The 27,125-nt window shown below is 60.6% G+C and overlaps 3 protein-coding genes across 5 annotated transcripts; 1 reads left to right on the top strand and 2 right to left on the bottom strand.

Annotated features, from left to right (window-relative positions):
* Positions 1 to 3,400: 3,400 nt before the first annotated feature.
* LOC136564862 (RING finger protein 228) lies at positions 3,401 to 6,612 on the bottom strand. Its single transcript, XM_066563162.1, has 4 exons — positions 6,585 to 6,612; positions 6,397 to 6,412; positions 5,445 to 5,508; positions 3,401 to 4,434 (listed from the first exon to the last, which is right to left on the bottom strand). The coding sequence occupies exons 1-4, from the start codon at positions 6,610 to 6,612 to the stop codon at positions 3,904 to 3,906; spliced, it is 639 nt and encodes a 212-aa protein (XP_066419259.1). The 3' UTR covers positions 3,401 to 3,903.
* Positions 6,613 to 6,830: 218 nt separating this feature from the next.
* Positions 6,831 to 21,959, bottom strand: NDOR1 (NADPH dependent diflavin oxidoreductase 1). Of its 3 annotated transcripts, XM_066562865.1 has the most exons (15): positions 21,757 to 21,888; positions 20,643 to 20,777; positions 19,918 to 19,995; positions 19,568 to 19,665; positions 18,774 to 18,872; positions 18,102 to 18,203; positions 17,398 to 17,604; positions 16,987 to 17,108; positions 15,832 to 16,052; positions 15,380 to 15,487; positions 14,293 to 14,407; positions 13,351 to 13,497; positions 12,709 to 12,827; positions 9,720 to 9,814; positions 6,831 to 7,028 (listed from the first exon to the last, which is right to left on the bottom strand). In XM_066562865.1, exons 1-15 carry the CDS (start codon positions 21,757 to 21,759, stop codon positions 6,884 to 6,886), a joined length of 1,794 nt encoding a protein of 597 aa, XP_066418962.1. In that variant the 5' UTR covers positions 21,760 to 21,888; the 3' UTR covers positions 6,831 to 6,883. The 3 variants fall into 3 exon arrangements, with proteins under 3 accessions (XP_066418962.1, XP_066418963.1, XP_066418964.1); XM_066562866.1 differs by lacking the exon at positions 20,643 to 20,777 and having other exon boundaries at positions 21,757 to 21,959; XM_066562867.1 differs by lacking the exons at positions 20,643 to 20,777; positions 21,757 to 21,888 and adding an exon at positions 20,611 to 20,620.
* TMEM203 (transmembrane protein 203) lies at positions 21,951 to 22,854 on the top strand. Its single transcript, XM_066562868.1, has one exon. The coding sequence runs from the start codon at positions 22,211 to 22,213 to the stop codon at positions 22,619 to 22,621; it is 411 nt and encodes a 136-aa protein (XP_066418965.1). The 5' UTR covers positions 21,951 to 22,210; the 3' UTR covers positions 22,622 to 22,854.
* Positions 22,855 to 27,125: the final 4,271 nt, after the last annotated feature.

Genomic DNA, 27,125 nt, shown 5'->3' with positions numbered 1-27,125 from the left:
GGCAGCCCCTCATCCAGGATGTGCATCTCCATCAGCCCAAAGGCTCAGGCCAAATCCAGGATAAGGAACTCTGGCACCCCAAAAGCTCATATTAAATCCAGGCTGAGCATCTCTGTCCCCACAGACACCGAATCTGTGGGCGAACCAGAGCAGAGGTGGCAGCAATTTTGCCCTCGGTAGGAATTTACCCTTTTTATTATACAAGGACAAAGGGTACAATGTGTTCTCCCCTACACTCGTGGCACCTCTTGGGCACAGAGTAAATTTAAAACTGCTAATTTGATTTTGAGTTACAATTAAGGAAGAAATAGGGCCTTTCAGGAGCAAGTACTGGGTGAGAACCCATTTCTCCTGCCCTATTAACCTCGAATAAGCACTTGCTGGAAGAGGTGCCAGGTTTGCTGCAGAGGACAGGGACATGGGGTGGTGCCAGCCCTTGTGTCACAGATGCAGGTGAATTAAGAGTCTTTCACATCCCCTAAAATGCTCCCATGGCCATTCTAGCTTTGTGCCTCCATGCTAAGTTTTTGAAGGTCTCTAAGTCCTATGAGCTGCTTAAGCATGGCCAGGACATTGCTGCAGGAGGAGGTTTGGCCACATGAGAGCAGAGATGTTCCCAGGTGAGCTGGTTCTAAAATCTCCTCATGGTTGTAACATCTGTCCCAGGCTGGGATGAAGCTCTGGGCTCTCCCAGTTTGGCTCGTGGTAGGAGAGGGGATGTGGGGAGTTAAATTGTTCCTGGGGGTGATCCTTTTCCCAAATGTCCTCATTTATATGGGAAGTGCCAGGATCAGGCTGGTTTGGGCTCGGCCTGGTTTGGGCTCAGCCTTTGCCATGGGTTTGGGGCGTGGTGTTTGCCAGTGATTCTCCCCAGAGTTAAGAAGCATTTGGACAATGCTCATAGGCACAGGGTGGGATTGTTGGGGTGTCTGTGCACGGCCAGGAGTTGGTTGGGTTCTTTCTAACCCAGAGCATTCTGTGATTCTGTGAGAAGCCTCTCCTGCAGCCCGGCCTCTCGGTGCCTGGGGCTGTTCTGCTCCTGCAGGGCCGGTGGCAGCGCTGGCCCCATGGGGTGGCCCCACCACCCCCATCCTGCCCCAGAGGTGGCACGGCAGGAGCAGCTGCCCCTGGATGCAAACAGGCGAGCGAGGCTGTGCCGGGCCATGGGGAGCTCCCCTCCCGTCTGCAGGGACGTGGCTGAGCACCAGGGCCGAGCCCTCCTTGGGGACACGCAGCCTCAAACGTCCCCGGGCGGTCACAGCCCCGAGCGGCCGCTCCAGCCGAGGGAGCTCCGTGCCCAGCTCTCACAACGCGCATCCCGCCGTGACAGGACCGTGGTGGCGGCTGTGACGGGTCCCCAGGGCAGGGCTGGCCCCGCGGCTGGGGAGGGACTGCTGAGCTCGGAGCTTCCTTGGGGTGAAATCCAGGAGAGGGCGGGCCGCGGGCTCCTGCTCACTGCCCAGCTCCGTGTCCCCTCCCCGTGCTGGCCCCGGGGCTGCTGGCACTCTGGTCACACTGCCAAGGGACACAGCGGGCGGACATGTCCCCAGAGGAGGGGCAGAGTGCAGGAGGGAAGGTGCTGCTGGTTGTGGTGCAGTTGGGACGGGGATGCCTCTGGCCAGAGCAGGGACACGCCGGGCTGCAGTGGGAGAAGCCAGGAGAGAATGGGCAGGTCCCTGCAGGGATGGGCACAGCCAAGTCACTGGTCTTGGTCCCCCAGCTGGGGGATGCCATGACACATTTGGGGTGTTGCAACGGGGTGTCAGGGGCTTGGGAGAGAGGACAGGGCTGCAAGTGGGAAGGTTGGGTGGGTTTGGGGGGCTGTGATGGAAGCTGTGCCCGTGGCAGGAGCCCGGCATCAGCCCTGGGTCAGCCCTGTCAGCCCCCAGCCCTGCTCACCATTATCTCAGGCTGCTAAATATAACCCAGCTCTGGGAGTGGATACTGCAGCCAGGCTCCACATGGCCCACAGGGTCCATCCCACCCCACAGCCCCCAGGGATCCCCTTCTCGGGGGGATGGAGGTGCCCTTCAGCTTTCAGCACCCAGAGGTGCCAACAGCCGGCCCAGGGAGCACAGGAGTGCTGGGGGTGTCCCGTGGGGGCAGCTCTGGCCTGGTTCACCCCAAACACCCCCACGCAATGTAGGGCAGGGGCACGAGGCTCCCCCATGGTGACAGAGCCCCCGGGTGTCTGAGCTCCCCCTCCTCACGGGCTCCATGGAGCCAGAAACGCCCCAGCCAGGGCTGAACTGGCACTTCTCCTGATGGAGCTGCTCCACTTGGTATAAATAAATATTCCTTGGTGCCACCAGGACTGGGGAGACCCACCTGCTTCTGCCTGCTGACCTGACCTGTTTTGGGGTGCCCTGCCCTGCTCCTGTGCCTCAGCACTTTGCCAGAGCAGCCCCTGGCAGCGCTGATGCTCAGTGGCACCAGTGTCCTGGCAAAGCCCAGAGCCCCAATCTCTGCCCTCCTGGGCACAAGGACAGGGGTTCTCTGAGGAGCTGTGTGGGCACAGCAGTGCTCACTGGTTGCTCAACCCCCCAGCTTCTGAGCAGGAGGAAGGGGAAGAGGAAGGGGGGTTGGCACCCTGTCTCCCACAGCCACAGCCCTGGGGAGGGGCCCGAGGGTGTTTCCGGGGCAGAGGGGCAAAGCCAGGACAGGGAGATGGTTGCACAAGCCCAGCACAGCCAGGCAGGAGGACAGGGCACAGCAGTGTCACCAGCCCCCAGCAGGGCTGGGCTGAGGGGGACAGAGAGGGGGGACAGCACAGGGAGGGGGGAATTGGCATGGGGTCAGCACAGAGCCTTGGCAGGACACCCAGAGGAGGCCAGTAGTGACAAACAGACTGCTGCACATTCCAGCCTGTGGAGGTGGCTGTCAGCACCCCTAAAATGGAATCCTGGGAGGACCTCGAGGGTCTGACAGCTCTCTTCCACCCACCACCAGCCCAAAGGTGGCTGAAAGCCTGGGAAGATCCCCATCCCCCTCCTTGGGGAGGAACAAGGGTGCAGAGCAGCCACACTGTGACCCAGACATCACCTGGCTGGCGTGTGGCCACCATGTGAGGCTGGCAGTCAAAGGCAGAGCCCAGATCCTGCTCAGCCCTGGGACACTCCTGCTCCATGGCAAGGCCCATGTGGGCACAGCCCCAGTGCCACTCACCACAGGCTGCTCCACCCGTGTATGGCACTGAGTGAGCCGTGTTTGCTCACTTATCTCCCCGAAGGGCACAGTCTGAGCACGGGCTGGCACGGCTCGGCAGGGGCTGGGAGGTGCCATGGTGGGGCACGCTCCCCTTGTAGGTGGGTGCACTGGCTGTGCCCATTCCCTCCTTGTGGCACTGCCAGGCCCCACAGGGACATGATGAGACTGAGTGCTGAACTCAGCTGGACACAGCTGTGGTACAAACACAGGTTGTATTTTCAGTGCATGCTGGGGGATTCCAGCCCGTTTGTCCTGGGTGCAGGTGGCACAGTCCATGGCACAGTCCATGGCACAGCCCGCGGCACAGCTTATGGCAAAGTCCGTGGCACAGCCCATGGCAAAGTCCGTGGCACAGCCCGTGACACAGTCCATGGCACAGTCCATGGCACAGCCCTGCTCTGCCCGCAGAGCCTCTCTGGTGCCCAGCCCCAGGCAGGGATGTGCCCCACTCCATCGGCCCCCTGGCTGCGGCAGCGATGTCACCGCGGTGCAGGTCATGCCCAGCTCCAGGGTCGCCTCCCTCTGCTGCCTGCTCCTGCTCCTCCGCTGCCTCCCCCGCCCCGGGCTCACGGGCAGTGCCAGGTGTCCTGGGCACCAGGGTCACAGGCCTGCTTCCCGCTGGCACCACGGCCGCGGGCAGAGCCGGAGCTGGGCTCCTTCCCCACGCACGCTCAGCCCGAGGGCACAAAGCCAGCGCTACTTGTCGAGGATGAGGAAGAGCATCACCATGAGCAGGATGGGGAGGAAGATGAGGAGCAGGCTGAACATCTCTGCGGCCAGCAGCAGCGCCAGCAGCAGGAGGTAGCAGCAGCGGCAGCGCCGCTCCAGCCGGGCCAGGGCGCGGATGAGGCAGGGCGGGTACCGCACGCAGGGCAGGCACCCGAACATGCGGCTGGTGTGGAAGCGCACCTGGAAGCGATGCTCGAGGGCGCCGGCCAGGCCCGGGCGCCGGGGCGGCAGGGCAGGGGGCCGGGGGGTGGCCAGGGCTCCGGGGGAGCCGGGCTGGGCGTGCAGCAGGAGCAGCTCCTCTTGCAGCTTGCAGATCTCCCACTCCAGCATGGGCGTCTTCTGGCGGCAGATGGGGCAGCGCACGCGGCCGAGCTCGGCGCCCGTGGCCGTGTCCATGATGGCCCGCAGGCAGGCGCGGCACAGCCCGTGGCTGCAGTTCAGCACGGCCGCCTTGTGCCGCTGCTCGTCGTAGGGCTCCGTGCAGATGGGGCACTCGTCCTCGCTGCCCGCCAGAACGGGGCACGGCTCCGCTGCCACCGCCACGCCACCGCTCGCTGCCATCTCTGCCTCGCCGAAGAGGCTCTGGATGGAGCTGGAGACGCTTTGGGAGCCGGGCCGTGGGCTCTCCCCGCGGGGCAGGACGGGGCCGCTGTCGGCAGCGGGAGGGTCCTGCCCCGCAGGCAGGGAGGGACCGTGGGCAGGCGGCTGCTCATGCCCGGGCAGGAGCGGCTCCCTGGCATCCTCCGTCCGTGGCAGCTCCCAGCATCTCCAGGCAGCGGCAGACTCCTCTCCACAGGGTTGGGGCGGCTCCCCGGGGTCCCCCGACCCCGCGGTCTCGCTCTGGTACCGCTGCCTGGCACAGCCTTCCCCACCGGCTGCCGGCACCGGCCCAGGCTGTGCCCCCTCGCCCACCGCCGGCTCCATCGGGGTGGCCAGAGCAGCCACCCCGCTCGCCCCCCGCCCGCCGGCTCCCCTCGGGGCTGGGTGCGGGACGTGGGTGCCGCTCCAGGGCAGGAGACTCCTTCAGCAGGGCTGCCCGAAGGGTTTGAAGGCAGCAGTGTCCGCACAGAGTCCCAACATCCCTCCGGTGCGCTTTGGGGCGCCCTTCTGGACCCGTGGGTCAGGAGCCTCTAGCGCCGGGCGCAGCCCCATCACCCTCACCGAGGCCACCCCAAGAGGGGCAGCACCGTGAGCATCCAAGAGCCTTTTCCTCCTCCTCCTCTTCCTCCTCCCCAGCACCAACGCAGTACTGACCCGCCACGGTCCGGAGGAGAGGGCACCGAGCTGGGCGCTGCCCGCTGTGCCAGAAGGGTGCAGGCGTGGCGGGCACCCGCGCAGGCAGCTGCCTCCTGCCGTGGGCCAGGCAGGGCTGGGGCCGAGCCTGGCTGTAACCAGTCTGGTTTGTCAGCTTCTGGAAGTGGTTCAAATGCAGGGAGCCCGGGGCAGGCAGCCATGCCTGCGCCAATCAGCTCCCGCCGGGGCTGGGGAGGAGCTGGGCCCACGGCCGCCTCTTCTCCTTGCCCAGCACCAGTGGAGTCACCTCTGTGGCCAGTGCTGCCCACACCCCTGTCCCTGGGGCATGGCAGCACGGCCCTGTGCTCCACCACTACAGCCTCCCAACATGGCCCCGTGCTCCTCCAGTGCAGTCCCCCAGCTCAGACCCCAGGACAGCCCTGCACTGCCCCAGGAGAGCCCCAGCACGGACCCTGCACTGCCCCAGGACAGTTCCCAGAACAGGCCCTGCGCTGCCCCAGTCCAACTCCCTGTCCCCCACCTCTCCTTGTCACGTCCCACAAGCAGCTTACAGGGCCTGGAAGTTTCCTTCCAGGTTTCCCACCAGGACAGTGCCCCAGATGAGGGGATGGTGGCACCAGGGTGGTGACTGCCATGCAGCAGCTCTGCAGTGGCCCCACTGTCCCTGGCACATGGGGACACAAGCCCAGCCAGGGTGTGCAAGTGCAAGAGCTGCTCAGAGCAGTGGGGTGGGGAGTCCCCAAATGCCCCTGTTCCCCCTCACTGCAGTACCACAGCTTGAGCAATGCCCCAGCCACTGCTCAGCCCTGCAGGACCCCGTGACTCCACCATGGGAGGGTGGCTGGGTCACAGGCATGGCGTGGCACAGTTGTCCCTTCCTGTCCCAGCATGCTCCCAGGGAATGTCCCTGCTGATTCATGTCTGCTCCTAATTGCTATTTACGCAGTGGCACCCAGTTCCCTGAACTGGGGGAGGAAGGTGGTGGCACTGGTCCCACTGGGGCACGGGCAGGGCCAGGAGAGTGCACAGCCTCGAGGCTGCAGGGAAAGGGCTGGAAGCAGCTCTCAGGATGGGTGGAGGAGAGATGCAGCTGAGCAGGCACTCAGGGAAGGGGATAACTCAGCAGGAACTTGGAGCTCAGACCTCAGCAGGCTCAGGATGATGAACTGGCAGCAGAGACAGAGGCATCAAGGCTTCCTCCTGTACCTGCTGGCCTTGGCCACTGGAACCAGGGGGAACAGGTCTGTCCAGGCAGCCTCCTCCTGCAGCAAGCGCTGCTGAGTAATGCCAGGGTGGAGAGACTCCCATGCAATACTTCCCTTCCTCTGGCCCTGCCACAAACAGTGGCCACTGCCACTACCATGGCTACAGCAACACCCTTGGGTGCCACTCACCCCACAGGAACCCCCGGGCCTGGGGCATATGGGGCAGATCAGTCCCACACTGAAGCCAACCAGCAGAACCCCCAAGAGACCTCTGGCCCCTGCTCTGGTGGGGTGTGGGCACAGGGAGCCAAAGCCCCCAGGAGATGGGGTCCCCCACTGCCATGGCCCTGCTGCTGTCAGGGAGGGGCTGGCTGGGTAAATCCACCCCTATTCTGGCTGGGGTAATCCCAGCCCAAGAAAGATGCCAGAGGCAGATCCCTTTGCTGGCTCCTTTATTGAGGCAGTGGGAGGGGAGGCAGGAGCCAGGCTCAGGACCAGGTTTCAGACTGGAAGCGCCGGGACCGTTCCAGGGCTGCGAAATGCTCCTTTGCTTCCAAGGGGGACAGGCCACCCTCCTGCTGCAGCACCGACTGCAGGGCCTCAGCCACTGCTGCTGGCATCTGCTTGGCATTCCTGGGGAGAGAGCAGGACACAGTGGAGGGTGAGCAGGAACACAGGGGGCAGAGCAGCAGCCCCAGTGCTCCAGGATCAGGAATCAGCAGTCCCTGTGGCCAAGCCCACCACAGGGCAGTGGGAACCTGCCTTGTCCTGCCACAGGCTGCCTGGCACAGGGTAAATGACAGGCCTGAGAGGCAGCTCCTACCAGTCCCTCGAGAGCAGGGCTGTTATCCACAGGGCTCCTCAGCACAGGCACGTGAAGGCAAAAACATGGCCATGGGCCCCAGAGCCCAGGGAAGGAGCATCACAGGTCAGGAGCCCAAACACCAGCCCCACACAGCTGCATCTGCCAGCATCCTCATTAGAGAGACACAGGCAACATTCACGGGTTGGAATTTATCAGCAGGAGGGCAGGAACCTGTCCTTTCATCTCTGGAACCACTCAATGTCAAACATGTCTGATCCTCAGCTGGGCAGGAGCAGCCGCTCCTGTCCTGCTGCTGCCTGCTCTCAAGAAATCCAGAATGATTGGTTTGATAGTGACATTTGGGACCAAAGCCAGTTCAAACCTCAAAATCAGAGAAATGCTGGAGAAAACATCGAGCCCCTGTGTAGAAAATACCCAAACAGAACTCAGCGCTTTCAAGCACAATTATTTCTTATGGGAAATCAGAAATTCTGACTTTTTTTTCCTGGAGAGAATTTCATTTGATGAACTGCCTGTGCGACAAAAAAAAACCATCTAATAAAAAATTTCCCAGCCTGCTCCAATTGGCACGAGCATCTGGCAACGTCCTTGCTGTTTCCCAAGAACAAGGCAGAATTCTGACTTGCGTTTGAAGCTGATTAACATCCCAAAATACCCAGAAAGGAGGTCTTCTTTTTTTGGAAGAGTCGCATTGTTTCTGAGTCAGGCACTGATATGCAAGTACAAGATAATGGAGCTGGGCTTTGTGATGGAAAACATGTCAAATAGCTGATTTTTTTTCAAAAAAAGAGACATTTTCAACCTTTTTGCCCCTGAGTGAGACAAGCAAGGAACAATCATAGAGCAGATGCAGCCCTGGCTCCCCAGAGCCCCCTGGCCAGGGAAGGGAAGGCAGACACGAGTGTCCCATGGCCCAGGGCTGCTGCTCAGGGTCACACAGCTCAGGAGAAACTTCCCCCAGCTTTCTCCCAGTCTGGCTGAGACTGTGAATTTGGGAGGAAAACAGGATCACCCACCTGCACTTTCATGCCTGGCAGCTCACTGACAGTTCAGTCTGTGAGCTGGGGGGGCATGGTGATTCTGGAAGCCTTTCTACAGGGCTTGGGCTGTTCAGGAAAGGAGGAATAGTGTCCTCTGCAATCAGCACAATGTCACTTGTGCAGGGATCCCAAGGCTCTGGATCCTACCTGCCTGATGGGGGCTCAGGGACACCCCACACAAGGGACAAAGCTCCCAACAAGAGGAGTCTCAGAGCAACCCTGATGTCCAAAATACCATCCTCAAGGCCACACAAAATCTGCCATGGGGACAGCTGTGCAGGCCCTGCTCTTCCAAGAAATTGATCCTCTTTGGGGATCTCCATCAGCACCAAAAAATAGGAAAGAGAATGGAAGGAGAGAATAAAGCCATGACCCAACAGCTCAATAGTCTCAGCATTTGGGCTGTAGATGGAGGCACATCCCCAAATCCCAAGTGCTCCAAAGCCCAGACTCAAGAGCAGGAATGCCCAGTTTGGGGTGAGGCTCCAGGAAGCCCCGTGCTGCAGCAGTGAAGGACACAGTGGGGTGGCCTGGCCTCCACTTCCTAGGAAGTAAACACCAACCTCCTTGTCCCAGGAATGCAGCGAGGCCAGTCCTGCCCTGCCAGGCACCAGGGCAGTTCCTGCTCTCCTGAAGGACAGGCAGGAAAGAACCTCCTGCAATCGCTGCTCGTGGGACAGCCGGGCCCAGGCCTGCCCTCCCCAGGTCACAGGGGGCACGGCAAACGCCATGGGCGGGCTCTGCCCAGCTCCAGCAGCCCGGAGCATTTCCCAAGCCTCGCCCTGGGCACGGGGAGCAGCCTCTCCCTGCAGTGCAGGCAGGTCAAGGGCTCTGGGAGCTCAGAGCAGAGCTGCCAACACTCTGACCCCAAAGGCCAGACCTACCTTCTGGCCAGCAGCTCCAGATGTGCAACCAGCCCCAGACAAGCACCTGGAGAAGGGCTGAGCTGTGCAAGGAGACTGGCTGTGGTGCAACAGGGCTGGTCCCTGCCCCGGGAGGCAGGTGTGGGTGCAAAGAGCCAGAGAATGTGCCAAGGCTCCCAAAGCTGCTCCTGAGCCCCAGCACCACTGGGGATCCTGTCCACACAAGTGGCCACAGGTGCCACACAAGCCTTTTCTCCAGTTTCATCAAGCACTGCTGGAGGAAAGGGCTGTGCAGGGGCCAGGCCTCTCCTGTGTGTGGATGTGCTGTGGGTCAGAGGCTGGGCAGGGGGAGGGTTGGGCAAGGTGGCATTGGCTGGAGAAGCTTTACCAATTCCAGCTGTGCTCCTCCTAAGGGGAGCATGGGGTAGGTGACAAACGTCCCTCTCAGCCCAGGGCTCCTGGAGCAGGACATAGAGAGGAGGAATGAGCTGCCCCTCTGCAACACGGGGCTGAGCCGAGGAAATGTCTCAGGGTGGGTGAAGCAGAAATGTGCAGCCCTGCTCCCTCAAGCCCTGCACAGAGAGCTCTCACTCACCCAGCCAGGTAGATATGAGCATTCTCACTGCTCAGCAGATCCCACACCAGCTTCCCATTCTCCCGGATGCGGTGCTGGACATAAACCTTCTCCTCCTGCAGGGAAACGAGGCACTGAGCCCACCAGCTCTGGAGCAGCCCCAGCTCCTGCTCTCAGGACAGTTCTCAGGGGCTGTTTCCAGGAGCTCAGGGCAGCACAGGAGCCACAGGGAGAAAAAGTTGGATCAATGAACAATGTGGGGAAGAGGAACCCCACACCCGATGTCTGCACTGGGTTGGGCTGGTGGGAGATGGGTGCAGCAGCAGGAGCTTCAGTGGGGAACACCAGGCCCCAAGCAGCCCCCCAGATCCTTTGGGTGTCCACTGGTCAGGGCCATGACCTGGGGAGGCCCTGTGAGGGCTTCCCTCCTGCCCTCTTCTCCCAGCATGGGCAGAGGAGGCTCTGTGGCCCTTGTGTGCCAAGCCTGCTACAGGACAGGGACCCTTCCCTGCACCCCTGACTGCTGGAGACCTGAAACAGCTTGGAAGGGCAGAGGGGCAGCCTCAGTCCCAGTCCCTGCCCCTCTACTGTGCTTAGGGACTGGGGACTGGCTCTGCCCACAGAACAGCCCAGTCAAGGAGACTTCCCAAAGGGTTAATCCACGAGACTTCAAGAATCCAAGCAACAGCCTACAGCCCTGGCTCCTGCCCAAGAGAACACCACTGCCAATGTGCCTGAACTCACTGCTGGCCCAGAGGGCTTCCGTGACAAAGGTGACACTGTGATGAAGGCCAGGCCCTGTGCTGGGCGTCCCCCACACCCCATCCTGCAGTGGTGAGCTGGGCCATGGGCACAGCCTCCTCCCCATGCCCCCCTCACTGGGCCATGGGCACAGCCTCCTCCCCATGCCCCTCTCACTGGGCCATGGGCACAGCCTCCTCCCCATGCCCCTCTCACTGGGCCATGGGCACAGCCTCCTCCCAAAGCCCCCCTCACTGGGCCATGGGCACAGCCTCCTCCCAAAGCCCCCCTCACTGGGCCATGGGCACAGCCTCCTCCCCAGCCCCTCTCACTGGGCCATGGGCACAGCCTCCTCTCCATGCCCCCTCTCACTGGGCCATGGGCACAGCCTCCTCCCAAAGCCCCTCTCACTGGGCTATGGGCACAGCCTCCTCTCCATGCCCCCTCTCACTGGGCCATGGGCACAGCCTCCTCTCCATGCCCCCTCTCACTGGGCCATGGGCACAGCCTCCTCTCCATGCCCCCTCTCACTGGGCCATGGGCACAGCCTCCTCCCAAAGCCCCTCTCACTGGGCTATGGGCACAGCCTCCTCTCCATGCCCCCTCTCACTGGGCCATGGGCACAGCCTCCTCTCCATGCCCCCTCTCACTGGGCCATGGGCACAGCCTCCTCCCAAAGCCCCCCTCACTGGGCCATGGGCACAGCCTCCTCCCAAAGCCCCTCTCACTGGGCTATGGGCACAGCCTCCTCTCCATGCCCTCTCTCACTGGGCCATGGGCACAGCCTCCTCTCCATGCCCCCTCTCACTGGGCCATGGGCACAGCCTCCTCCCAAAGCCCCCCTCACTGGGCTCAGGTCCTGCAGGCTGGGGATGTGTGTGGGAACAGCCCTAAGCAGCTCAAGCCCAGGCTGTCCCAGGAGCTGGTCACTGTGGGTCCCACAGGTCCCCTGGCTGTGCCAGCCCTGACTGGGCAGTGCCCTCAGCAGCACCAGCACAGCCTCAGCTTCAGCAGCAATGAGCTCAGTGCTGCCAGAGGCCCTGCCAGCCAGGCTGAGCTCCAAGGCCATCATCTAAGAAGCTCAAAACCAGAGCCTCCAGTGACAAACTGGGGTCACGATGTCTCAGGGCATCCAGGTTTGGCTGGGACCAGTCTGTACTGTGGGTGGGTGTGCTGGGACAGGGGGCGCCTGCAAAGGGACTTCAGAGAGAAGAACAAAACTTTGCTCAGTTATGGAGCACCCCAGCCTTCAGCTGGGTCTTTGACAACAAACTTTTTGATGAGTTAAAGGCTGTGGTATCTCCTGAAGCCAAAGGCACAATGAGCCCAGTGTGGCTCATCCCACCTGGCTGTGGGATGTGGCTGTGCTCCCACTCTGCCTTGGGGGCAGGGGACTCTGGTGACAAACTGCTTTGGCTGGTGGAGCAGGAGAGAGGGGACACTCCAGTGGAATTCCTGTCCCTCCACAGTCAACAAGAGCAGAAGGTGGCTCTGGCTGCCTTCCAGATTCAGAGAGCAGCAGGTGCCCCTTCCCTGGTCATTCAGCACCCCTCTGCAGCGCTGCTCCTGTTCATCACAGACTTGGAAAGCCTTCACAGAAGCACCCAGCTCCTGCCTTACAAGTGAGTGGATAAAAGACAATGAATTCATGTCAACACATGCACACAGCCAGGAAAAAGGGCTTGGGCTGGTGCAGCTGAGCTACTGAGAGATTGCCATTCCCTTTTTATCACATCTCTGTTCCAAAGCCAGGCTGAGCTTTCGGTGCCATCAAGGGACAGAGGAAGGCAGTGAAACAGATCCCCAGCTCAGGGAGCCTCTCTGGCAGCACTGCAGCCCCAAGGGCAGACCAGGGCTGCCCACCAGAGACACTGCCTGGGAAAGCAGGAAGCAAAGTGAGGGGCTGAGTTGTGAGTGTGCTCATACCCATGGGGAGCTTTTCTCTGTATATCTGGGACTCAGAGAGAGCTGGCACAGAGGCCAAGCTCCTCAGCTTCAGCCAGGGCTCAGAGGGACACCATGAGGAGGGGTACTTAACCAAGAAGTTATTGCCTGGTGACCCTCCAAGAGGCTTGGGAGCCTTTTATCACTCACGTGGTCCAGCGAAACAAAGCTGGTTAATGCCTTATCTGCTCTGCTGTTCTCCAGCCTTGTCCCAGTAACCCTTCCAGCCCAACTTAGCCAGACATACCTCTGCAGGGCAGGAGGGGATCTCAGCCAGCACTGAGGCGTGCAGGGGAAGGAGGGGCCTCCTCTTCTGGGCACTAACCTGGTCCCTGGAGAAGGCTGTGAAGAGTGTCAGGAAGCCCTTTGTCACCAGCTCTTCCCACTCTGTCTGGCAGTAGAAGTCCTTGGATTGGTGTCGGCAGCCGAAGAAGAGGCAGTTCCCTGCAGGAGCAGAGCACCAGGGCTGTGCTGGGAGCACCCAGTGCTGGGCACTGCTGGTGCCACCTGCCTGACAGCCCTGGCCTGCAGAGCCACCAGCATGAAGTGAGCAGGAAGTCAAGTGACCTGTGACAACCAGAGGCCCCTGTCTGCTGAAAAAGGAGGAGGGCAGAAAATGTCCTCCAGGGCTGCCTGTTCCCTGAGCCAAGGGAATGAGGATGGGACAAGGTGCAGCAGCAGTTGAGCTCAGTAACCTGTGTTCACCCTCAGAGAGCCAAGAAAGAGCCTCTGCAGAGCCTGATCCAACCCAAGGAGCTGCCCTGCAGCACAGCCTGTGAATGACCACACAGGCTGCACACAGCAGGCTCTGGGCCTCACCTGCCCCAGAGCTCAGCCTGCTTCTGCTCAACACAGCAAAGCCTGACCCAGTGGAACCCTCATGAGCCTCCAGTCCATCCTTCCATCTGCTGACACAGATCTGTCTGTGCAAGGGGCATCCTGAGTGCCTCCCAGGACCATCCCTCACCTCGACGTCCCAGTGCCACCCGCTCCTGTATCGCTGCTCGGAAGGGTGCCACCCCTGTGCCAGGGCCAATCATGATCACAGGGGTGGCAGGGTCAGCTGGGAACTTCATTCCTCCTTTCTTCACCCAAAGAGGCACCCGGACATCACCTGTGGAACAGAGAGACTGACAAGCATCACTCCACCACCAGTGCCCTGTGCCTGCCTGCGGAGGGTGAGTGGGCACCCAGCTCTTCCAGGGTGCTCCAAAGACACAGGCAGACCTGGCTCATCACCCCCTGGCACTGAGAGCACACAGTGTGTGTGAAAAGCCCTTCAGCTGTCTCAGCACTGCCTCTGCAAGAAGCTGAGTGAAGCTCAGAGTAAGGCAAGAGCCCTCCCGCACACAGGCTGCAGGACAGCCCTCTCCTCACACAGCCTGTGCCAGGGAACACAGCGGTGGAGGCAAGCAGAGATCCCAACCTGGCTGGTCATAAGGGAGGCCCCAAGGCTGCCAGAGCTCCAGGAGCATTTGGACAAGGCTCTTAGGGATGCACAGGGTGGGATTGTTGGGGTGTCTGTGCAGGGCCAGGGGTGGGACTTGATGATCTTTATGGGTCCCTTCCAATTCAGCTTTTTCTGTGATTCTGTGGAAGAAGGGACCAGCCTTCCCAGAGCTGTGGCTATGGGACTGGAGGTGCCCAGCAGTCAGAGTGCCCAGCAGACACCAGGAGCAGCTGGAAAGTCAGGGTAAGCTGGAGAGGCACAGCTCTCTGTGTGCTCTGATGAGGAGGGGGCAGTGAGGAAGGACCATCCTGCTAAGCCAGTGTGTTCCCATGGAGCTGGTGCTCCAGCCAGGCAGCTCCTGCACATGGTCAGCAGCCACACAGCTCCATCACAGGCCCGAGGGATGAGCACTGGGTGCTGTGGGAAGCACTCAGGACTCCCACAGAGCCAAGCACTTACCCTGCTCTGGGTTGAGAGAAGCCAGCCAGGTGGAGCAGAGCCCACGGCGGGGTTTGCTGAGCCGTGTCTTGTACCGCACCACGGCCACGAGGATCTGCATCCGCTCGGGATGGGCCTGTGTGACACAGAGCCATGAGCACACACCCTGCACAGCTCCTCATGGACAGGACACCCCCTCCTCCAGGGACAGAGCCTGTGCCCAGCTCCCGCCAGGCTGCCTGCAACACCCGTCCTAGTCTGGCACAGCCACTTACAATGGAGTACACCCCTGCTCAAAACCTTTCCAACGGGGAAGGGGGTTTTCCTGGGGAACCACTGCTACAGGAATGCTCTGCACAGCTGGCAACAGTGATAGTCACTTGTCACTTTGGTTTATTAAGATTTTTTAAGCTTTCTGATGTTGACATTCTTGTAGTGAATTTTCTCACAAACTTTCTGTAAATAACTCATTGTTTTGCATTCTTTTATGGAGGAGGAGAGTTGAGAGACTGTTAGTTTGACCAGTGTCATTGGAGAGCTGTCACTGTCACCCTCCAATCTGCTGTCACTTTTAGAAAACTATAAATGTTAGAGTCAAAAAATAAACTTCCCTTTTTTCTTCACCTTGAGAACAGCGGTGTAAGCTTGTGTTACTTTCGTGTCCTATAGTGACAGTCACTGTCCAGCCCAAGAGGCTCCCGTGGAGCACAAATCCAGCCGTGCAGGGGCTGAGTCCGCAGGCAGCCAGGCCAGTCCCTCTGCCACCTCCTGGCAGGAGCAGGGAGCAGCACTCCCCGTGCCCAGCTCTGGGGACACTCCGGTGGCACCACATCCCACTGCTCCCAGGGACAGCGACACCAGACCTCTGAGGTGGGCTGGGACAGTCCTGGTACTTGCAGGGCTGCAGGAGAGCAAGTCTCCTAATCTGAAGGTTGGCCTAGCCCTCAAGCTTGCATCCAGCACATCAGGCTGCTGCAGGCTCAGTGCAGAGCAGGGATTTGGGCAGGCTGTGGAGGCTCCAGGGGACATCTGCACCAACAGTCAGTGCAAGCCCTGCCAGACCCTCTGTTCAGACTCTGAAATGAGGCCAGAAGGGCTGAGCTCTTACCAGCAGGGAGGAGGCGATGGAGAAGGCACGGGGTCTGATGCGAGGGATGAGGTCGAGCAGGTAATCAGCTGGGATGGCACATGTGCTGTGAGGGAAATCCCACAAGACCTGCAAAGCCAAGAGGTGAGGCCTGGGGACCCCAGAAGACAGCCTGCCGGCCCTCAGGGTGCCAGAGGCTGTCCCACACAGCTGTGCCACGCTGCCCTTGGCCAAAGGCACCACACAGGCACCTCTGAGCACCAACCACCCTGTTCCACTGCCCTGTGCCCCCCAGAGCAGCACAGAGCCCACCCGAGAGCCCACAAGGATCTAGAGCTGGTCTTAACCACCGGTGGAAATCCATGAAGACTTCAGAAAGTGGGTGAAATAGATTAAACTCCTCAGCCAAGAAAGCATGGCTGATGTGTCCTGGGTGGCCTCAGCCCCAGCACAGACCCAAGGGGCAGCCCCACCTCCAGCGTGGTCCTGCGGGGCCGGTTGCAGTAGCTGTACAGCTCCTCCTGGCCCTGGGCCGAGCTGAACTCCTGCAGTTTCTCCCGCTCCAGCTCATTCGTGGAGAAGGAGGCCAGGAGCTCAAAGAAGGAGCGCCGTGGCACACAGGAGATGTCCAGGTAATGTGTCACCAGGTACTGGATGGTGCAGGGCTGTGGCAGCAGGGGAGGGAGGGATGTGCCTGCAAGGCAAGGCAGTGGGGACAGCTCAGGGCCAGCCCTGCCCGCCTGCTGTCCCCAGAGCAGGGCACCCCTGCTGCCTGCAGCACCCACATGCTACTGGAGCAACTCCCCTGTCCCCGCTCCCACCGTGGGCCTCCAGTCCCTGCTCTCCCCAGTCTGCTTTTCAAGCCCACAAGTTTGCAACAGAGGAAGTCTGCAGTGTTCAACCGTCCCTCACTTTTGGCAGGTGCTTTGGGATAATGTCTTATCCACATGACTCCCACCCTGCCTGCACACAATGCAGAGGAAATAACCAGCAGTGTCATGTGTCAGGCATGTCTGTGTCTCCCACGTCTCTCCCAAGGGTGTGAGGAACAGCCTGAATTTCTCTTGGGTTTGTCTGCCAGGCAGAAATTCCAGCATGGACAGACACAGGGAAGTTGGAGGTGGAATGGGCGCTCAGGAGCCAGGAGAAAAATGCTCCCTGTTCCACACAGGCACCAAGAGCTCTGGGGGGCCTCCAAGGGGTTCCTCTGGTTGCTTGTGCTGGTTTATGGCTGCAGGAGCCCTTCAGGAGGTCCCTGGGGCACAGGCAGAGAATGGGGAGACCTGCACACCCCATGCAAGGAAGCACAGGATTCCCAGAGTGGGCCTGGGGCTGGGGAGGCTGCAGGATCCTCCCCACTCTGTGCTGGGGCTGCCAAGGCACAAGGCTCAGGTGGACCTGGCACTGCTGGATTCCTCCAGTCCCACTGGCTCTGCTCAGGATGCACACACAGAGCACTGGAGGGAAGGACAGACAGAATACAAGGATACAAGGGATACAAGTCCTGTATCCATCCAGCACTCCCAACCAGCTCTACAGCAAAGGAAGAGCAGAGCTCCAGGCTGGGCGAGAGCTCAGGGGATGCCCTGTCTCAGCAGGAAGGGGAAAGAGCAGCAGGCAGGACCTACCAGGCTCTGTGGGCTTCAGCACAAAGCGTCTGTGTGGCTCCAGGCGCAGCAGCTGGCAGAACTGCTGCACATCTTCAGGGCAGTTCTGGGGCTGGATCATCACCACGTCCCCTGCACTGAACCTGGGGATGCAGGGGGAGCTGCCAAGCACAGCCACAGGGCAGAGCCACAGCATGGCCACCCCGACCAGCACCCACACCAGGGGAGGCAAATTCCCACTGCCAGCAACAGGCAAAGGGAGCTGGCCCATGGGCAGGATCCCCATTCCATGGATGGGGACTCACAGCAGGGACCACGACCACATGACTGCAGCCTCAGATATCAGTGAGGAAGGGCAGCAGAAGAGGAGGGCAGGCTCCAGGATGCCTGGTCCCACACAACAGAGCTTGGGGGAGTCAGGAAAATGCTCACGTGATCCCTGAGCCCGCGATGTCAAACTCGATGAGCCGGACATCCTGGAAATGGGCCTGTGCTGTGAGCCTCTGGTTGGACACCACTCGGGCAGGGAAGGGCTGCAGCTCACAGGGAGCCCCCCGGGGGGCTGCTGGCTGCAGCAGGGCACCCTCGGGGTCTGGGGAGTCCTCAGGCAGGTAGTGCAGGGTGTATTTGGGGGGCAGGCTGTGGGAACGACAGCAATGCAATGCAGCAGGGTTACCTCCATGCCACAGCTCCTCTGCTGCTGCAAGATGAGAGGCAGGGAGAGGCCTGGAGTGTCCCACTGTATCCACCAGCCATTATCCCTATCCCCTGGAGCTGGGCTGTGTAAGGGAATGCAATGGAGACCACCAGGAGGAGATCCCAAGGCTCCAGTGCATTCAGGGGAAGGCTGGCTGGCACACACACTCTGCCAGGGCCAGAGGCACATCAGGACAGACAGATGGGCAGAACCCAGCTGGGGCAGCTGTCACAGCCCCCAGGGGAAAAGGGGACACCCATCCAGAGAGAGAGGCCACCTGTGGCCAAAGAACAAGGGACACTGGGGACACCAGAAGCTGTGTGGGGAGTGTTCCTGCTCCAAGTGCTCCTGTTCCATCTCCACTCTGGAGAACAGCCAAGGAAGCAGAGCCTTTCACCCCAGGCAGCCCCAGCAGTCCCTGCTCACCCTCTGCACTCACCGCACGTCGGGACTGATGATCTCAAGGCCAGGAGGGAGAGGATACAAGGCAAGGATCTTCTCCCACAAGGCCACGAGCCAGGGATCAATCACTGCATCTGGCCTGCAAGTGGTAAATTGAGGCTGCAGCAACATCATCCCTTCAGGACCAAGCCCTGCTACCCCTGCACATGCCCAACAACCATGCCCACAGTCACCCCAGGTCATTCCCTTCCAGCTTCAGGTCTGGGAACAAACACATCTCAGCCACTCCATGCACTCAATCGCTCTCCAGGGCCCAACCACTGACCCCTCAACAGGATCCCCAGCCCCTGAGCAGTGCTGGGTCACTGGGGTCACTGTGTCCCTGAACCATCCACAGCCTTTGCCCCATGCCAGGTGAGCACAGCTGAGGCTGCTGCAATGCCTGCAGGTACAGGGCTGTGTGGCACAGCCATGCCCTGCTCTGAACAGGGCTGGGGCTGAGCCAGGGGTCATGGCCACATTCTGGGGTCATGGAGAAGCAGGTAGCCCAGGTCCTGGCACAGGAGGGTTATGAGCAGGGATCAGCACGTTCCCAGAGAGCTGCAGGAGCAGCCCCATGGTGGGAGCAGCACACAGCCCTGCCATCAGCCCCAGGACAGAGCTGCAGGGCACCCCGGGGCCCCCCCCCACCCCTCCTCTGGGCTCTTACCCCAGGTCATGCTGGTCATCTCCCAAGGCCACGGGCAGCAGCGGGTTGCCCCCGAGCTGGAGCAGCCGTTTGTGCAGCTTCTTTGCAATGAAATTAAACCTGAGCAGAGAACAACACAGGGCAGGGCTGCTCCAGCAGCACAGCAGGCATTGCCACAGCACCAGCACACACTGCCAGGGCCACCAGAGCAGCACACAGGCAGAGCCAGCACTGTGACCTGGCCCATGTCCTGCCCAGCCTGTGCCAGTTCACAGAACCAGCTAGGTGCACCTTGCTGGCCCTCACAGGCTGTGCCCAGCCCTGAAACGGGACAAGGGGAGTTCCAGGTTCCCTTCAGGGCTGCTTGTGCCCTGGGCCATAGAACATTTCCTTCCCTCCAGCCCCCCACTGCCCCACAGAGCTCAGGCACACCCATGCCTCCCACTAGAGCTCTTTGAGGCACACAGGAACAACCTTCTGGGAGAGATCTGGGACCAGCATGGCTGGCTGCCACCTCTGTTTGATGTCTCCTGTTGCCTTGGCCCATAGCTGTGATAAAAGACTGACATATGATGTCTGACTCACCAAAGCATCCTTGGTGAGCTTGGGAGGAAAGAAAAGGGCAGAAGCCTAATTCCTGGGGGTGAGGAGGGACACAGCAGGGGAAGGATTTTTAAGGCTGGTGGGAGTTACATTTTGCTTGAGCTGCTGCTCCAGAATCAGACTCTGTCTCCCCTTACCCCCTTGGCTCTCCAGCCACTCTGCTCTCCACTGCAGTCAGAGCTGTGAGGAACAGCTGCCCAGGGGCTGCTTACTTGGGGTAGGAGGAGTCCCCGAGGCCCAGCACGGCGTAGTCCAGCTGGCACAGGGAGCTGGCAGGGAGGCTCTTCCGGAACAGGAACCGCCAGAACATCTACAACAGGCACATCCAGCCAGTCCTGCTGCTGCCAGGCACCCTCCTGCCTGCCTGGGCCTGCATCCCTGCTCACCCATCCCAGCAGAGTGGGGAGCATGGCTTTCTGCACAAGTGCCCCTGCTCCTGTTCCCTGGCATGTGCCTGGTGCTGCTGCAAAGCTCCCCCAGCAAGAACAAGCCCTGCTCAAGCTGCTTCAGCAGAGAGCCCTGCAGCAGGAACATACAGCAACAGGACAGGAGCATGTCCTACCTTCATGTTGTCAGGTGGGTCTCCCTGGCCTGTGGTTGCACACACAAACACCACCAAGGGCTCATGGATGAGGTTGGCCTGAGGGTACAAACACGGCACAGTCAGGTCAGCAGCCTCCAAACTGCTCTGGAGCCAGGATGGGACAGCTCAGGGTGTTCAGCCTGGGGAAGAGAAGGCTCCAGGGAGACATCAGAGCCCCTGCCAGTGCCTAAAGGGGCTCCAGAAGAGCTGGAGAGGGACTGGGGACAAGGCATGGAGGGACAGGACAAGGGGGAATGCCCATAAGCTGAAGGAGGGCAGGTTTAGGTCAGATATTAGGAAGAAATTCTTCCCTGTGAGGGTGATGAGGTTCTGGCACAGGTTGCCCAGAGAAATTGTGGATGCCCCTGGATCCTGGGAAGTGTCCAAGGGCAGGCTGCACAGGGCTTGGAGCAACCAGCACCAAGCCTGTCTGAGTCCAGCAGTGTTTGGACAACGCTCTCAGGGACAGGGTGGGATTGTTGGGGTGTTCTGGGCAGGGCCAGGAGCTGACTCCATGATCCTGATGGGTTGCTTCCAACTCAGCTGCTTCCAGCAGCCCCATGTCCCACATCCTCACCAGGTCACAGCAGCCCTGTATCCCACACTCACCAGGTCACAGCTGCTCAGGGCACAACAGCAGTGCCCCAGCAGCCTCATGTCCCACACACTCACCAGGTCACAGCTGTCCCATATCCCACACTCACCAGGTCACAGCTGTCCAGGGCCTGCACCCGGCAGCGCAGGTGCCTCCGCTGGGCCTCTCTGCCCACCCTCTCTGCCGTGTCCTGAGCTGTGCCAGTCTGGCTGCCAAAGAGCACCAGGAGTCCCTGTTCTGCCATCTGCAGGAGACAACAGCAGGGAAGTCACTGGAGGGAAAGGACAGGAGGGGAGGCAGGGCTGGGCTGAGCAGCACTGACCCCCAGGGGCTGGCACAGCAGCCAGCCAGCACAGGGATGGTGAGCAGCTGGCATTCAGCAGAGGGAGTCAAGGCTGCCAGGCTCTCTTCCCACCCCTGTGCAGCACTGAGGGAGGGATCCCATGTCCCAGCCCATAGAATAAGCAGGGACACTACTGTGCTCCTTGTCTCCACTGCCAGGCCAGGGGAGTGACTAAAACCCAGATCCTGCCCCGTTGAACTGCCCTCACCAGCACAGGGTGAGCACAGCCCTGGGATGGGCTGTTCCCCAATCCTGGTGTAACTTTCCCGTGTGCCCTGGGAATCCTCCCTCACCTGAGGGGGCTGGGGCAGAGCCTGGAGGCTCAGTGACAGACAAAGCTGGAACCACACGGAGCTCTCAGCCAGACTCTGGCAGAACAGGGGCCCAGCCCAGAGGGAATCTAGCCCTGGCACCTGTCTGAGCTGCAAACAGCTGCCATAACCATGTGCCACAGAATAATAATAAATTAAATCATAATAATAAAAAATAGAATCGCAGAATCCCAGACTGGTTTGGGTTAAAAGAGACCTTAAAGCCCATCCAGTGCCACCCCTGCCATGGCAGGGACACCTCCCACTGTCCCAGGCTGCTCCCAGCCCTGTCCAGCCTGGCCTTGGGTAGTGCCAGGGATCCAGGGGCAGCCCCAGCTGCTCTGGGCACCCTGTGCCAGGGCCTGCCCACCCTCACAGGGAACAATTCCTAATTCCCAATATCCCATCCAGCCCTGCCCTCTGGCACTGGGAGCCATTCCCTGTGTCCTGTCCCTCCATCCCTTGTCCCCAGTCCCTCTCCAGGCCCTGGCAGGGGTTCCAGGGGTTTCTCCTCTCCAGCCGAGCAGCCCCAGCCCCGGGGCCCGGCCCGGCCGCTCCGCGGGACTCACCATGGATGGGCCCCATCCCGCCTCTGACGTCACCACTTCGCGACAGCTCCCGTGGACGTCATCATCGAGGCTGAGCGGCCGGGACTCCCCGCTCACCGTCTCCCCGCATGATGACGTCACCCGCCTGTCGCCTCTCACCGTGACGCCATCGCCCCGCGCCGCCGGGCCGGGCCGGGCCGGGCCTGGTGCCGGTGCCGGTTCAGGTTCAGGGGTTGCGGCGGGGGCCGGTGTCGGGGCCGGGCTGGACCTGGTCCCTGGCTGGGCCAGGGCTGGTGCCGGGGCCGGGGCCGCGGCCGGGGCCGGGCCGGTGCTGGGTTAAGGGCCGGTGTCGGCGCCGGCTTGAGGACTTGTGCCGGTGCCGAGGCCGGGTCGGGCCGGTGCCGGGTCAGGGGCCGGTGTCGGTGTCGTTGCCGGTTTGGGGACCGGTGCCGGTGCCGTTACCGCAGCGCGGACGATGCTGTTCTCCCTGCGCGAGCTCGTGCAGTGGCTCGGCTTCGCCACCTTCGAGATCTTCCTGCACGGGCTGGCCCTGCTCGCCTTCTCCGTGCTGCTCGTGCTCAAGGTGGACGGCGCGGCCGCCGCGCTCTCCTGGTGGATCGTGTTCGTGCCGTTCTTCGCCGCCGACGGGCTCAGCACCTACTTCACCACCATCGTGTCCGTGCGGCTGTTCCAGGACGGCGAGAAGCGCCTGGCGGTGCTGCGGCTCTTCTGGATCCTCACTATCCTCAGCCTCAAGTTCGTGTTCGAGATGCTGCTGTGCCAGAAGCTGGTGGAGCACACGCGGGAGCTCTGGTACGGGCTCATCATGTCGCCCGTGTTCATCCTGCTGCAGCTGCTCATGATCCGGGCCTGCCGCGTGAACTGAGCCCCAGCCCGGGGGGGCTGCCCGGGGCCGCTCCCGGCGCTGTCCCGGTGAGGAGGGGCCGGTGACAGCCGGGACAGGGCCGTGCCCCGCTCGCGGCCGTGCTGCAGAGCATCACGTTCCTCCACAAGCTGCTCATCCCTGTTCGTGCCCCCTCAGCCCCTGCCTTCTCCTGTCCTGTGAGCACGGCTGGGCATCACAGTTATTTTATTTTAGAATAAAAATGCGTTGAAGGATTTGGTTTATTTATAAATTCTTTTTGCCTAGAAAGCTGTTGTACCTCAAACTACTGCCTGGAGGGTGGGTGGTTGCTGTAGATCTCCTGGTAGAGCTCAGACTCCTGCCCTGGCCTGCCCAGCAGCTGGCTCGTGGATTTCCATCTGTCCCCTCACCTCCCTGAGCACTTCACACCTTCAGTGCTCTGACAGGGTTTTGTGAGGTCATGTTGAGATCACTGGTGTGTGTTTTTGAACAGGAATATGAATTTTCTTTGTGTTTCACTCCATTTCCTAAACATGGAATTGGGGGTGTGGGGAGGCAGGAGCATGCAGGGCTGGTGCTGGTTCTGAAGGGGGGTCTCACTGAGCCCCACCTCCGGCTGCAGCACTGCCCCCAGACCCCCAGAGAACAGGAGGAATTCAGTATTCCCTGTGGGAGTGCAGACCAGTGTGTGGAGTGCCAGTGTCACGGGGATGCCCAGGGTGGCACTGTTGGGGTGTCTGTGCAGGGCCAGGAGCTGCTCTGGATGATCCCTCCTGCTCAGGAGGGTCTGATTCCTGCACACCCTGAGGTGGCACTGGACCTGCCTCACAGGTGCTCTTCAGCTCCTGTTTCATGTTGGGATGCTCCCAGGGCTTGCTGTCACCTGCCCCAGGTGCTCAGGTTATTCCCCTTGGAGCCTCTCTCTGGCTCCCCTGAGCCAAGGACACAAATGTCACCTGGGAGTGGCAGCGCCTGCTCCTCTCACCTGGAGGGTGGCAGCTGCCTGCTGCTGTCACCCCTGGCTCACAGCAGTGTGAGCTCATCCCCCTCTTGCTGTGGTTGTGCCACATGCCCCCAGTCACCCTGAGTGCACAGGCCAGGGGTGTTCTGTCCCCTGCTGTCCCAGACAGGGGTCAGCAGCAGCCCAGGGTCACTGGTGGGGCTGGGAGGGGGCTGTGGGGTGGGAGCTGTGTGGGGTCAGTGGCTGCTGCAGTGCTGGGGAACTGGAGCTGCAGCAGGTGAGGGACAGGAGAGGAGCAGGACAGGCAGCAAAGCCTCTGAGTCAGGAGGGGACACTCACAGAGTGGCCCTGGGGACCGATGGTGCCTTTGGACACTCCCACAGCTAATTAATAAACTCAGGAAGGGGCTCATCAGCCCCAAGGAAGATCAAACAGATGACCACATCCCTCAGCCTCGCTGCACAGCACAGAGCCCTTTGCTGCTGCCCAGCCCTGCTGGGGCACTGGGGTGCTGTGTGAGACAGGGGGACATCTCCCTGAGGGCCACATCCCCACCTGCAAGGGGCTTTGCCAGTTTTGCTGCTGCCTTGGGGACAAACCAGTGGTCAGCGTGTCCCAGCTCTGCTCCTCCAAGGTAAGGCAGCTTCCCTGGGTGTGTGGGGACACAGGGGTGACACACCATTGAACAGTGGCACAGGCTGTGCTGCCCCGGTGGGGGGCTGTGCTGGGGTGGGGGGTGGTCTGGCAGCCAGGACCACCCCATGTCCCTTCCCAGGACTCGTGTGGGGTGCAAAGGGGTCACCTGCTGTGCCCAGGGCCACCAAGTTCTGGAACAAACCTTGTTGTGGCCTTTGCCCTGGCACTCAGCAGTGTGCACTGCTGGCACACCAGCCTGTGGCCACACAGAATTCTTTCTGGGAACACCCCCATGGAGAAATCCTGCTGGATCCCCCTCTGATACAGCTTGAGGGGACCCTGACACACATTCCCTGCCCAGTGTGAGCATGAGGTGTCTGGCCTGGGCTGGAGACTCCTCAGGTCCCAGCCAGAACTATTCTCCACACTGCAGTGCACCCTGGCAAAGGTGAAAATGTCACCTCTGGGTTTGTTTTCATTGCTGTGGCTGGTGGGTCCTTTCCCAGCAGCAGGGGAGTGCCCTGATGGTCTGGCTGTGTGGGTACCCTGGGAGGGAGGTGCAGCTTCCCAGGCTGCTGCTGCAGATCCCAGCCCTGAGCCCCTCTGTACCCTGGGCTGCTGGGCAAGGAGCCTCTGCACAGCCCAGCCCAGGTGCCAAAGCAGCATTCCTGTGGCACTGGGGCAGTACCAGCCCCAGCTGGCACCCTTGTCCGTGTGTCCCAGCTCCTGCAGGGACGGGAGCAGCCCCTGGAGAGCCATCTGAGGCTGGGGAGGGTGCACTGCAGGAGAGCAGCCAGTGCTGCCGTGTCCATGCCCAGAGCACAGCCTGGCACAGCCCAGATGGGCTCCATGCACAGGGACTGGGCTCCAGCATGGCCTGGGCCTCCAGGGGGGCAAGGGAGCTCCCAAAACACATCTGGGAACGGGCGGCCCAAGGGACCTCCATCCCTCCCTGCAACTTGCCATGAGCAGCACCTGAGGACAGGGAAGCTTCAAATGGCCCAAACTCCTCCAGTCCTGCTGGAATCAGTGGAAGGGAGGGCTGGAGCTGGTCTCTGCTGGGACAAAGTCACAGCAAGACCCAGGGAAGGCCTGGCAGAGGAACACGGGGCAAGAGCAAGTGGAGCAGCTCCCTGGGGACATGGGACATGCTCAGAGCCACCACCTGCACCTCCTGTCCTGGGACTGGGGTGACCTCATGGAGCAGAAACTGAGTTCTGGGAAATGAGACTCCCTTTCTCAACCCTGAGTCAAGGTGCTTTCCTTTCAGAAGGCACCAGGAAGGTGTTGGCAGAGGAGGTGATGTCATTTCACAAACACCCTCCAGCCTGGCCGTGGTGGCTGGGCTGGAGCCCCACAGTCCCCACACCAGCCTGGCAACTCCCTGTGGGTGCCAGAGCCACTGCAGAGGCCATAGGCAAATAAAAACCTGTCAAAAGCAGATCAAACAGGGGTGTGTGTGTACTCTAGCCATGCTTCCCCACAGCAGATTTGTCTATCAGAAGCCAGAAGGAGACACTTGGTCCCTTTCTCAGTCAGGAGCAAACAGCACATTTCCCTCTCAGCAGAGCACAGCCCTGAAGCCAAACAGGGCTGGGGCTGATGTGCCCAAGGACCTGAGGAGAGCCACATGAGAGCAGCTGCTCCTGAGCCCAGGCCCCCACGGCCCTTCCAGGACCTGCTTGGACACCACGGAGCCCTGAGACCCCGAATTTAGCAGAGACACCCCTTGGGTGGGACTGCCTGAAGAAAACTGAGGGCTGGGTGTAGCACAGAGCCAGGTGTTGCTGGGGCCTTGCTGGGGAGGGTCAGGGGCAACGAGGGCTCCTCTGCACAGCATTTCCTTCCCAGCACTGCCCCGTTTGCCTCAGCTGGGATAAGGCAGCTGGAACTGTGTCCTTCCACACAGATCCCTGTGATCCTGTGGCTCACAGCCAGAGCCCAGCCAGGGCAGCATCACCTGGCAGAGCTGCAGAGCTGCACTTGGGGCCAGCATGGGCAAGGGGGAACAGCCCCTCAACAAAACCTCTGGGGCTGTTTCTTTAGTACAAAAAGGGACAGGAAAAGTGAAGTGAAGAGTTGCTCATCCTGTGTTTGGGCTTGGAGCTGGAGGTTTTGTTCAGCTCTGGGTGCACACAGCCGCTGGCAGTGCCACATGTCCCCAGGGAACCAGAGCTGGTTGGTGCCTCTCTGTCCTAAGTGGGGACGAGACTCCTGTGCTCAGAACAGCCCTGTGCAGTCAGCAGGGGATCTTCAGAGCAGGGACACTCAGCCACCCCTCCCACTGAACCCAGGTGAATCCAAAGGCTGTGTGTTGTGTGAAGGTGGGAATGCAGGCGTGGTGGCAGCCTCTGGGCTTCAGGAGCCACCCCAAAGGACACTGCCATGGGAATGTTGAAGTACCACGAGCCCACAGAGACTGTACTGACACGCCATCATATCACAAAATAAAAGAGTTTGTGTTTGTTCTTTCAGGTAAGAGTCAACTATGTTTTTCCAAAAATAGGGTGAGACTTATGGAAAATGCACTGTGGACATTTCCCTAAGCGTCAGAGAGGGGATTTGTTGGAATGAAGCACCACGAGGTTAAAAATTCACTGCAGCACAGGACAAACAAAAGAACTTATGAAAGACTTGAGAATAACCAATCCTGCAGTACCTGAGAGCCATGACCCGAGAAGTAAAGAGCAGGAGGACACTATAAATCAAATTACAAAGCCAAAGAATAACTTTGTGTGCTTCCAGTGCTCATTAGCATAGGGAAATCCCTGCCCACAGGCTGGGATCACCCTTTACTCACATAAGCCCCTTCCCCACAGAGCATGAGCAGTAAAAGAGGTTTGCAGAGTCTCTTTAAATGAGGCAGAGAGTGCAAATACCAATGGCTGCACTAGTTGTGGTTAGCTGTAGGGAAGTGCTCATTTCTGT

This window comes from Molothrus aeneus, chromosome 19 (genome assembly GCF_037042795.1).
Source record: "Molothrus aeneus isolate 106 chromosome 19, BPBGC_Maene_1.0, whole genome shotgun sequence".
Lineage (NCBI taxonomy): Eukaryota > Metazoa > Chordata > Aves > Passeriformes > Icteridae > Molothrus > Molothrus aeneus.
Note: the sequence above shows the minus strand (reverse complement) of the source record. Positions and strands in the feature narration are given on the sequence as shown.